The sequence below is a fragment of the Raphanus sativus genome, unplaced genomic scaffold (assembly GCF_000801105.2).
Source record: "Raphanus sativus cultivar WK10039 unplaced genomic scaffold, ASM80110v3 Scaffold3416, whole genome shotgun sequence".
NCBI lineage: Eukaryota > Viridiplantae > Streptophyta > Magnoliopsida > Brassicales > Brassicaceae > Raphanus > Raphanus sativus.
The window spans coordinates 1-11,032 of NW_026618722.1; the positions used below are offsets into that span (position 1 = coordinate 1).

General features: G+C 38.0%; 2 protein-coding genes, 1 long non-coding RNA gene and 1 pseudogene across 5 annotated transcripts; 1 reads left to right on the top strand and 3 right to left on the bottom strand.

Annotated features, from left to right (window-relative positions):
- Positions 1 to 11: 11 nt before the first annotated feature.
- LOC108822238 (uncharacterized) lies at positions 12 to 1,334 on the bottom strand. The gene is made up of 3 exons (XR_001944734.2): positions 1,202 to 1,334; positions 1,012 to 1,054; positions 12 to 580 (listed from the first exon to the last, which is right to left on the bottom strand). It is a non-coding gene; the product is annotated as an uncharacterized LOC108822238 (long non-coding RNA).
- A 599-nt stretch (positions 1,335 to 1,933) lies between these two features.
- LOC130506574 (uncharacterized) lies at positions 1,934 to 2,530 on the top strand (annotated as a pseudogene).
- A 297-nt stretch (positions 2,531 to 2,827) lies between these two features.
- On the bottom strand, positions 2,828 to 5,742 carry LOC108822145 (uncharacterized WD repeat-containing protein C2A9.03). The gene is made up of 10 exons (XM_057001244.1): positions 5,585 to 5,742; positions 5,001 to 5,195; positions 4,713 to 4,880; positions 4,558 to 4,644; positions 4,343 to 4,477; positions 4,126 to 4,236; positions 3,951 to 4,042; positions 3,743 to 3,848; positions 3,562 to 3,648; positions 2,828 to 3,480 (listed from the first exon to the last, which is right to left on the bottom strand). Exons 2-10 carry the CDS (start codon positions 5,163 to 5,165, stop codon positions 3,067 to 3,069), a joined length of 1,365 nt encoding a protein of 454 aa, XP_056857224.1. The 5' UTR covers positions 5,166 to 5,195; positions 5,585 to 5,742; the 3' UTR covers positions 2,828 to 3,066.
- Positions 5,743 to 6,130: 388 nt separating this feature from the next.
- LOC108822766 (phosphatidylinositol/phosphatidylcholine transfer protein SFH13) lies at positions 6,131 to 10,268 on the bottom strand. Of its 3 annotated transcripts, none has more exons than XR_008942062.1 (17): positions 9,963 to 10,257; positions 9,631 to 9,768; positions 9,457 to 9,546; positions 9,064 to 9,373; positions 8,873 to 8,972; positions 8,526 to 8,792; positions 8,364 to 8,441; positions 8,173 to 8,277; positions 8,037 to 8,086; positions 7,850 to 7,949; positions 7,658 to 7,759; positions 7,451 to 7,567; positions 7,232 to 7,373; positions 6,801 to 7,156; positions 6,639 to 6,713; positions 6,455 to 6,546; positions 6,131 to 6,366 (listed from the first exon to the last, which is right to left on the bottom strand). XR_008942062.1 is itself a non-coding variant. In XM_018595928.2 (17 exons), exons 4-17 carry the CDS (start codon positions 9,461 to 9,463, stop codon positions 6,526 to 6,528), a joined length of 1,830 nt encoding a protein of 609 aa, XP_018451430.1. In that variant the 5' UTR covers positions 9,464 to 9,546; positions 9,631 to 9,768; positions 9,963 to 10,041; positions 10,129 to 10,268; the 3' UTR covers positions 6,131 to 6,525. The 3 variants fall into 3 exon arrangements, 2 of the variants coding, with proteins under 2 accessions (XP_018451430.1, XP_056857223.1); XM_018595928.2 differs by having other exon boundaries at positions 6,131 to 6,546; positions 9,963 to 10,041; positions 10,129 to 10,268; XM_057001243.1 differs by having other exon boundaries at positions 6,131 to 6,546; positions 9,963 to 10,256.
- Between the last annotated feature and the right edge of the window lie 764 nt (positions 10,269 to 11,032).

Below are 11,032 nucleotides of genomic sequence, written 5' to 3' on the forward strand. Positions count from 1 at the left end.
ACAGGGGATCATGACAATTAGTTTTCATCACTTGTGGTCGTTATTTCCATCCAACAAGCTCAATAGGGACACAGGACAATTAGTTTTCATCACTTGTGGTCGTTATTTCCATCCAACAAGCTCACAATAGGGACTCGGGACAATTAGTTTTTCATCACTTGTGGTCGTTATTTCCATCCAACAAGCTCAAAACCAATTAATAGACTTTGTCTAAAGACATTTTGTAAGCCGATGGTCCTTTTCCATCCATCATTTTCATAGCTAGACATAGCTATTTTCTGTCTAATTACTTCTTCTTTTTAAGCCGATGGTTGTTTTTGAAAAGCCGTGGGTACTTACTACCAACAATGGTTGAATTTCCTCTGGGTCTAAACTTTCACGCAGTAGGGACTCGGGACAATGTCCCCAAATAAGAATCTGGCAGAACACCATAGATTAGTGTCTGCCTATGATCTTTCTGGAGTCTGATAAAACCAAAACCAAAGCAGCAATAAAAGAACTTATCTGTTTTTTTTTTGTTGCTACTTCTTTAGCCGTTGAATTCACACTTGTCAATGGTCGGTTTCTTCACACCCACATACTGTAAAAAAGGAGAAAACAAAAAACAGAGGCCAAAGGGAGTGAGACATTACTATTACTTGTACAGTGAAAACATCAACTAAAAGAAACACAAATCTAAAGAAGCTTATAATTTGATTACACAATGTCTATTCGCCACATGTAACTATCCACTTGTACAAAGAATATAAAAGCGATCAGCACAAGAAAGAAGCTTTTATATAAGCAATTTCAAGATAATATCCATAACAGAGTATCAGGTAGCACCAAATCTAAAGCGAGAGATCAAGTTCTAAGTTATACCGTAAATCAAAATATCATTGGTGTTCTTAAAAACCATGGCTCATCTCAATTGCTAAAATACAGTATCATCTCATCGCAAATTGGCCGTACGTACAAAAAGAAAACTAATTTGCGTAGACAGAGAGACGAGACGAGAGACGAGAGACATACCTAAACGAAGATTCTACTCCGATTTAAGCGCTTTCCAAGTTCACTGCAACAATAATTAAAGGAACGATTAAGGAAAACTTGAAGCCCTAAAACAAAATCGTAAACCCCAATCGATCGCAATCAAACCCTAACAAGATCTGAACGCAACCAAAAAATAATAATTCACGATCGATCGAGAAATAAAACTTACTAAGAATGTCGTCAACTTCCACTTGCAATAATCTTTGAAATTTTTTTTTTTCTCCAGAAAATTCGAGAAGGAAAATTTCGGGAGAGGTGATGAACCGTCTGTGGAAACGTTTCCTCTGAAGCTTTTATTTTTTTATGCATCGTTGCATCTTTAAACAGATACAAAAGCAGCAACGGATACATTTCCAATCGGACGGTGCTTCTTTTTCCACGTGTCATGGTTACATTATAATACACATGATTACTTTCTCATCAAATTTTTGTCTATTCTTGGGTTTCAATTTCAAACGTAGGTTTAACCGGTTTTTTTTACTAAAAGAATAACAATATTTCCGTAGGTTTAACAGTTTTAACTACATTCAACAAAGCCCAATGTTTGATTAGGTTTGCATGTATGTTCATTGTACATTGGGTTTTTTCAAAACCGAACATACATGCAAACCCAATGTACATACTGTATGTATCTATTATGTATGTTCTTCTTATTAAGTATTAACGCTGCAAACCGCTCTTCGTAGATCACGAAATATAAAAATGTTGCAAACGAAAGAGAGAAGCAAATAGACAAATAACAAGAGAGGAGGTAACTTGCCACACAAGTCAAACATATACATAAAAACAGAATATGGGAATGAATCAGCCAAAGAAGCTGGGGTCATAGCCATTGCTAGAAGTGGCTAAGACATAGTAAGCAACGATGTGACCAATAGAACCCCAAGCAAGAACATCCACAATGTTGAATCCAACTGGATCGTTCGACTTCAAGAGGCTAACATACTCCTTAGCACGATCATCTCCGGCTTCGAAGTGGGTTTTCCCGTTCTGCTCCGGCACCTGCTTAGCCACGTTTTCTCTCTGGAAGTTGAAGAAGACGAACCGTCCTAGGAAGAGGGAGAGACCGGTGCTGAGGCTTATGACGACGGATGGGCTGAGCTCGGCTCTCACGACGGCGGAGGAGGAAGATCTCCTTCCGGAGGTGGTGGATAGCTTCGGTAAGGAGGATGAGCCACCGAGACGGAGAGGACGGAGGCCGTGGAATGAGATGGAGTTTGGGGTTTTCTGAGAGATTGCTTTGGAGAAGGTTGTTGTGGGTGAGAGCAAAGCAGATGCACTTGTCGTCGCCATATTATCTTCTTCTTCTTCTTTGGAGAGTTTCAGTGCAAGAGAGAATGAGTGGTTTTGGATTTATGATCAGCTTTTGGCTTCGTTGGAGGAGGAGACGATACTAGATTTTTCTTGTGAGGATAGGATTATGTGGCATTCTCTCATTGGTTTGTTTTGGATTATGAAATTTCAGACCAGTAATTTATGTTAAAGCCCCTCCTAGTTTAGACTTGTTTCCATTAAGCACCTTACATTTTACTTGATTACCATTTTGATCCGACGTAAATTCGGACAGTCAATCTAGAAACCAATATTCGCCTTAAAGCCCTCATATTTACATATTTTTCTGTAAAGCGCCTAAATTTTCTTTAGTCTAGACTACATACATTACGAAAAATAACAAATAATCAAAAACATAATTTCCGTTTAAACCCTGATAGTTTAGACGGTTATCAATATAAGACCCTACTTTATTAACGTTCAATTTAATCCATCGAAATACAACACAGAAACAGCTTGAAAGGATGAAACCAGAGTAAAGAGTTTATGCAAACTCAAGCTGAAACTCAAACACTTATGTACACATACATGAACCTCGACAACACTCAAAAGCTTAAACTAAATCTGACTCTCTGTGAAATCCTAGTACTTGCACAACAACACATCATTTACATCATTAGAGATTTGATCATACTTTTTCTTTTTTTATTATGTCGGGAGAGTCCATAGGCTCTTTTTATTCTTCAGATGGCTCGAATGCGATTACAGATATGAATCGAGGTAGGAGTAGTTGTGGTGGCGGCCATACTCAAGGAGACTACCATAAGTGCGGTCCCAAACACCGATGAAGAGCGCTTCTGTGTCAGGGCTGAATGATATTCCCGATATCTCCCCAAAGAAATCGATCTCCTGCTCTGTTTCATACCCTTTTGAAACGTCGTACACATGGACGAAGTCAGCCGGCTCAGCCATAGCCATGTATTTCCCATCTGACGTGTACCGGATGGATCGGATTGCCCCGAGGTTACCCCTCAAGACAGCAACTGATTTAGAGAGGTTACGAATGTCCCAAACCCGGCAGGTCTTGTCTTGGTTACCTGTAGAGAAAGTGAGCCCATCTGGATGCCATGCTGATGCAAAGGAAAAGTCCAGATGTCCTGCTAGCGTTCCCAGTGTCTGTCGGAAATATCCAACAGCTGAGTTAGATAAATATAAAGCATAGTTACTCAAATAGAGGTAGTGTGTATCAGCCAGCACCTTTCCCGTGTTGGGGTCTACGAGAAGACCCTCTGGGTTGTCTCCCACGATCGTCAATAATTTGCCATCAGGGCTAAGAGATGTGTGCTGACAATAACTCAAACTTAGTGTGACACATTAGCTAATGCCAGTGGCAAAAAAAAAAAAAAAAAAAAGAATTAATGAACAAGAAGGGAGTTACATTGACTGGCCAAGGAAAGCGAAAGTAGTTAACAAGCTGATATCTCTCCATATCGAAGTCTCTGACTCCACAATCATTATTTGAGGCGGTGAAATGAAGCGCACCACTGCAGGGAGACAGACAGACGCCAAAAGGAATGTTAGAATCTAGAAATTGGGACAAAAAGAAAAACTACATAGAGAAAAAAGAAGAGAAGTAAATAGTACACCTGGGTTTGTTATAGATCTCAATTGCATTAGTGATAGCATTATCATCATAGGTTGTACGGGAACAAAAGCTCACACCAGGTCTATCAAGATGCTACATCAAAACCAATGTAGAAAACAGTTGATTAGATTGCATGTATGTGTAATTCATGATTCGTAAAACTCTCAAGAGATTACCTTGCATATAAGTTCGCCTTGGAATCCACCAGCAACTAAAAATTTCTCTCTCACTGCAAGTGTACTCACTTGAGTCTTGGTAAATCCCTCCAACAAACTCCCAGGATGTTTCTGCAACCCCACACAATAACAAAAAGGAAGAAAAAAAATCACTACCATGTAGATTTTTAAAGAAGGATCTTTCTTTGATGATAGTGGAAGAAGGAAGGAAACTAACCTCGGATGGGGAAACATGACCTTGAACATTGAGAACTTCATGCTTTCCACATGTCAAAGTAGAGTAGTGGCTCACCAAAAACTGTGACATAAGGTACACATCGTGCTTCGAAGTTGCCCATACCAAATTCCTCAACTACAATACAAAAACAAAACCTGACTTGAATAAAATTTCAATTAAAGAAAAAAAAAACAGATATGCTTTTGGGTGAAAACCTGAAAATGAAGGATGCTTGATTTGATAGATCTTGAATTCCGCCAGAAATCATAAAAGATTGCCCCTTTCTGCGTGACCATGCAGTCCTGAGAGATCACATATTATTAGTGAAACAAGAAGACAATCAGCTACATGGCCTGAGAAGAAGACTTACTTTGCCGGAGGAATCACCAGAGTTGGGGACATTCTCATAGTTTTTGTACTGGTCAAGTCTAGTTTGTCTGTATTTCTCTCTGGTAATGCTAAGCCTGTCCCAAGGAATACCCTGTATGTCTTTCCCTTTCCGGGCTTGCTCAGCTGAAGTATCTGCTATTTTATTACTCTGTCGAGTTAACAAAGAAAAAGAAGAAAAAACTCAATTTCGAATAATGAACCTATATTCTCATAGCCATTTTAAGAATGCACAAACCAAACTGAATTAGAATTGTTATATGTAACTTACAGAGTAGTCAAACTCGTCGACATCGGAGTCGGAAGCAGCCATGTCATCACCATGAAAGTCATCATCTAAATCATCGTCTACATCTTCCATGTCATCATCATCATCAACAACATGGTCCATGTACGCAGCAGCAGCATCAGCATCCTCCGCTTGGTAATTGGACATATTATATTTAAGTTTGGATAGAAAAGGCACCTGCACACGTAGAAAAAGCACCTTTTTATCACTCGAACTCTGAAAGCAAAAGCGACCATAAAGAAGCCAAACAGAGTTGTAAACATGAACAATAAAATAACGTATAAAGACAGCATCAGCATCTTAAGATGAGCCTTAAGGACACAAACAAAAACAAAATAATGAACGTTGCAACATCTAAAAAACAAACAAACAAACAAAGCAGTTAGGGAAGAGATGTATAGATCAAACATCGTCTCCATAAAGATTACAAACTTAAATAGAAACTTAACATCCCAACGCGAACATGTATGTACAAAGCAATCTTAATATCGAATATAGACCCCCAAAGGCAGGAACATAAAACGACAGAAACATAAGGAGATGGTTTGGTTCAGCAAATTCATCACCTGTCGATGCAGTTCTTCGTGAAAATCAAAAAAAGTAGAAAACGGATTGACTCCAGGAAGAATCTATGATGATTCTAAGTTTAGGTTTTTGCATATACAACAATTTTTTTAATTGGATTGGCGTTGGTTGAGATCGATTGCGAGAGAGAGAGAGAAAAGAGATTTGTTTATTTATGCAACATCAGTAGTACAAAAGAATCGGACGGTCCGTGTTTTTTCTCCTTATTTTAAAAATGGATGTCTAAATTACGCTTTTACCCTTCCATAATTCGTTCTCTCTCTCTCTCGTATTCAGTGAAATTTATTTGTCAGATTAAGAGGGGTGGTTTCGTCTTCATACCATGGCGTTCGGACAAGTTGCGCATTATTAATCAGAAATTGCCCAGATTTAGTTAGTAGTATTATTTTTTCAATGTGGCCTCACCAACTTTTTAAATTGGAGCTCCAATTACACACCCAACTCCAAATCCACACCACTACATCAGATACTACTACTCCTTCACAATCTTGTTTCTTGTTGTTTTCATGTTAAAAACGAACAAACAGAGTCTCGTAGTGTTATCTTATTACCATAACCTTAAAAGAGATCTCACATTATGTTTTTTTTTTTTCTAGTCTAGTTTCTTCTCTACTTCGACTACAACAACAGGGTTTGATATCAGCTTTTATACTCAAATTCTCATCTCAAATCTACATCAACCATCAAAGATTCTCTGTCCCTGTCCTCTTTATCTTCTTCTTTTCTTTTTAACTTTAAAAAAAAAAAGTGGAAGCAGATGGACCTATGAGAAACAAAGAAAGATGGCGTGTCACTCAAGTTAGAGGAGGAGCAAGGATGTTTCTTCATTTGTAAAATCTGTTATTTCTCACTGTATGTGCAGAAGTTTGGAGCTGTATTTATGCAAAATTCAGCAAGAAGATGTTCGCTTATGGTTTTTATTCTAACAGAACAATCTTCTTCTCTGCACAAAACAGAACAATCTATGGGTGTTAGCTCAATCTCAAAATATCGTTACACTACAGATAATCAACCTTGGGGGGGACTTGGACTTACGTGAAGCTGCGAGTCTCGTAAACTTTCCAGCATTTCAGTTATTTCCATCTGTTTCATCACTGTTGCGTGCAAAACCTGCAACCAATTGGCAAAAAAATGTCAATTTCCAAGCTACAATTAGGTAGAGTTTGTGAGAAACAAAGCAGAAGCATATATTATTACCCCCTTTGTTTTTACGAGATCAAACTCGACCGATTTGATTCTGTCCAGAGAATCCATCAGCATTCTCTCCTTCTCTACAGGAATTTCAACTGGTTTGTTCCTGATCTCCTCGTACACTTTCTCCAGTTCCTGAATACGTTCCAAACAGGGGCGGATCTTGTCTTTCATTGTCGTCTCTGCATGTGTTGGGTTGAGTTCATCTTCCGTTGCCCTTGAAGGAGTAATTGTATTCTTCCTCCTCAGAAGCTGAAACGGGATACAACGGAAAACTGCTGCTAGTTTCAGCAACAACGCAAGTATTCTTTTCGCTATGTTCTCAGTTCTTAACTCATGAAGCCATCGTATGATGGAGGCACCTAGAAATTGAAACCCAGTGTTAGAATAAAGAAGAAAGGCATCTGTAACTAAACAGCAAAGCATAAGTATATAACCTGGTGTAGATGTCTCGTTTTTTAAACTGAGTGTTAGTTGATCTAGTTCGAGCATTTGGTGGCCTTTTCGGTTAGTAGCTCTGTTAGGTATGGGAAACTTGTCATCGCAACTATAATAGCCATTAACATCTGATGCCCTAGCCTGCGTACATCATACTGCTCCCGTCAGTATTATGAAAACTAGAGTGGTGCTATGACACAACACAACAAATAACTCACTTCCTCATAAACTGGATTCACATGAGCAGAGGAGGCTGAGCACATTCTTCCAGTTAGACAAGTAGGAACATCCGAACAAGATTCAGATTCTGCTGCTGAACTCTCAGCTTGCATAGCCTAATAAAGTCCATAGCTCACTTGTCATATTTATACCGGAAAAAAAAGAGTTGTAGAACAAAGATATTGGGTAGATAGAGCCATATTTACCTTAGATGGATGTATACTAATGTAGGATGAAGAATTCTGAGGGTCACTCAGCTTCCTACTGATTTGCTTAAAGAGTGATGATGATTCTCCATGGTAGATGAGCTGATAAAAGGCACATATCTAAAAATGAGCTAAATGTAAAAGAACATAACAGCAAATTTAAAAAAAAAAGGCTGTAGATATTTTATTTACCTTCATTATCTCAGGATCATTCCAGGGTCCTTTATTAGAGCGAAGACACCCTCCGTCGCCAAAGCAAGAGCATGAACCTCCGAGGAAGTCCGGCAATTGACTAAAAGAAGAGAGTACTGGATCTGGTAAAGTACAAGCTTCAAATGATATCTGAGAATGGTGCAGTTTGAATGGAAAAGCACACTACCTTGAATCAATGACTTCGTGTAATTTGGATAAAGATCTGGGGTCTAGCACCTGCATCAGCAAAAGAAGTAAGATTAAAATTACACATGGAAATAGTTGGCCAAAGATTAAAATTAACTAGGCTGAGAGCTTTGTACATGTATCTTTGCAATGGTCTTTGCGTCAAGAAACTTCTGAGCAGCAGGCCAAAGCATCTTCTTGAAACCTGTTCCAGCATTTACAATGTACATTCTGTGCAACGTCTGCAAAATAAAAATAATGACTTGAAACAAACCGGCATGTATGCGAATGAAGAAGAACTGAGATGTAAAATGAGAAACTAAAGTACCTCAGGGTAGTAGCTGTTGTCTATCTTCGACATGGCAGCCACAAGATTTACAGCTGTTTGTGAAAAATTCTTCATGCCCTGTGAGATTAACATAGACACTCCCATAGCTAAGACACAATAGAGGAAAGCTCCAAAACTTGGAAATAGCTGAAATTAAGTTACCAGTCCTTGCACATCGAGTATTGTAGTGGTGGAACAGATACGACGCTTTGCAGCAATGGAGCATGCAGGGAATTTCTCAAGGAGAGCTCTCTCGAACTCTTGAACATGGTACTTTAGATATCTATCGATGGTGGTGATACGCATGAGCTTAGAGGGATGAGCTTTTCCAAGTCTTTCAATGTAGACAGGTCTTCCTTCCTTGTCAACTCCGTGATAGCCTTGAGGATAGTATTGCACAACTTCCTCCAGCTCTTGGAATTCAAAATCCTACCATCCAATATGAATATTATTATTAATTATATAGAGCAACAAACAAAGCTAGTGTCCAAATGACTCCCTTCCTTTACCTCTAGTATGGTATCTGTCCCATACTCTTTTCTCCATCTAAGCATTTCATCCCACATCTGGATGGTTTTCTCAATGTTGAAATCCCTCGCTTTCAAAAATCTACATTTTACAAAAATCAATAGTTAGTTAGTTAGCTTGATGGCAACACATCACATTTCAAACTAAAGGGAGCAGACAAAAATCAAGAAACCTGAGAAGAGTATGGTAGTCATCATGTCTAGGAGGTAACAAGTCTCTGTCTAGGAGGTTACGGCGGAACTCAAGCACAACGCTCTCTTCTTTTTCATCTCTCACATCTTCAATGGAGAGTGGAGGAAACCGGTAGTCAATTTTCTTTTTCCCTCTTTTCTTGAGAGAATGAGTGAACTTGGTGGAAGCATTAATGGCCTTCTTCTTCAAAGTGCCGATCTTAGAGAAGCGGCGTCTTTCATCTTCTTCAGAGATCTCAAAGTCTGATCTTCTCTCCCTGATTTCGTCAAGGGTTCCATTTTCTTCAACTCCTAGAATAGGACAAATCAAAGTAAGTATCTTGAATCATGGCCAGAACATGAGAGATAATAAATCTATTAAGAAGAAAATTAACCTGACATATCAATTCAAAGGTAAAAGGTTCTTTTGATGCATGTGAGTGCTATTATACGACCATAACTTTCACTTGTGAGACAAAACAAACCTGGAGGGAACAGAAGGCACACGGTTATTCAAAGTATAAGGGAGTAAAAGGAGCTCCGGCAAAAAAAGAAAAAAAAAATTGAACCTTTTTTTGTTCGAGGAGACGAGAGAGAAATGAAGACCATGCGAGGCGTTTGTGTCGGAAAAGCTGCAGATCTGATCTTAAGAATGCATTAGCTTGGATTCCTATGGCATTAAAGTCTTTATCTACACTTGTCTTTTCCTGACAAAAAGAAAAGGGAAACGCATCTCACTTGAAGCTCGCCATAAATGCAAAAGCTCTGAATTTACTTTAAATGAAACGAAACCGTTAAAAAAAACAGAGCCAATGCCGATTGAAACCAAAACGGATCTCACTCACTCACACCCACCGACAACACACAATAAAAAAAAGTGAAACTCTGAGGTTTATTATACCTTTTGAGATGATGGAAAGAAACCACGATCCTCTCCGATTCTATTCTTCCAATACCTCCTCCACAACAACGATCGGAATCTATAAATCGGATTGATTGACAGATTATTATTATCGAACGGCTACAAAAAAAAACAGTTAAATTAAGACACGAGGACGCAATCATACGAAAACTCTACAGATACGTAAAGAAGTAGATGCGGCCAGAGAGAGAGAGAGAGAAGAAGAAAGATCTGGAGTTTCTCGCGTGCGTGTAGTGTTCTTTCTTCTTCTTTCTGCTACTTTTGTTTAGTCTTGAGTTTCGCTACGGCTTAATAATACGATTCCCTTTTTCAATTTTTATGTAATAATTAAAATTTAAAATTCTATTGGTTTGGTATTTTCCTGTTGGTCCCCTATTTCTCTGTAAACAATGAGGGGAAGGTAAAAAATGAAAAAAAAGATTTGTAAGCAGCTTTTATCTTTACCCTAACTTGGTCTGCCTTCCTTTTGCATGCCTCCTGTCCTTTTCTTCCCTTCCCCCACATTACTCAGTATTAAATTATTGATCCAAAGGTAACATTTCAACCTCACATTTTTTTTCTATTATTTAGTACTAGATCATTTGTTTCTCAACTGTTTTATTCATTACATGATGTACCTCAAGTACACCCCTCTTTACACACATCACTATCTTCATATACATTGTTCTTGGCTAAATGTAATAACAGTATTTTGCTTCTTCTTCTTTTTCTAAAACATGTTACTTGTATAATAACTTCTTTTAGTTTTTAAATTAAAAAATAAAAAATAAAAAGTTGAGTAAAATCAGACCTTTAAGTCTCACACAATGAAATACATAAAAGAAATAGAGATTAAAAAGAAAAGACAGATGAAACAAAAAAAGAAGTTCAAAAAGATTGGTTTGTTTCTTTTTTTTTTCTTTTGTACAACAGAAATTGTTTTGTTCAAGTTTGCTATTTTTAGTTGATTTACTATTACCACAAGGTAGAGTTTTCTAGTATAATAATTCTGTATTTACTTTACGGACTTATAATAATTCTATATTTAATTTACAGACTTAAAATAAATT

Bases quoted from the DNA above. Each gene is read 5' to 3' on its own strand.
- LOC108822145 (XM_057001244.1), bottom strand. From the start codon at position 5,165: ATGTCCAATTACCAAGCGGAGGATGCTGATGCTGCTGCTGCGTACATG. The intron at 4,881-5,000 runs GTAAGTTACATA...TTAACTCGACAG, and splicing joins TCGACGAGTTTGACTACTCT to AGTAATAAAATAGCAGATAC. The intron at 3,649-3,742 runs GTAACTCCCTTC...AGTTATTGTCAG, and splicing joins GCTTTCCTTGGCCAGTCAAT to CACACATCTCTTAGCCCTGA.
- LOC108822766 (XM_018595928.2), bottom strand. The intron at 8,278-8,363 runs GTACTTTAGTTT...TTTATTTTGCAG, and splicing joins ACAACAGCTACTACCCTGAG to ACGTTGCACAGAATGTACAT. The intron at 8,087-8,172 runs GTACAAAGCTCT...TTGCTGATGCAG, and splicing joins AGACCATTGCAAAGATACAT to GTGCTAGACCCCAGATCTTT.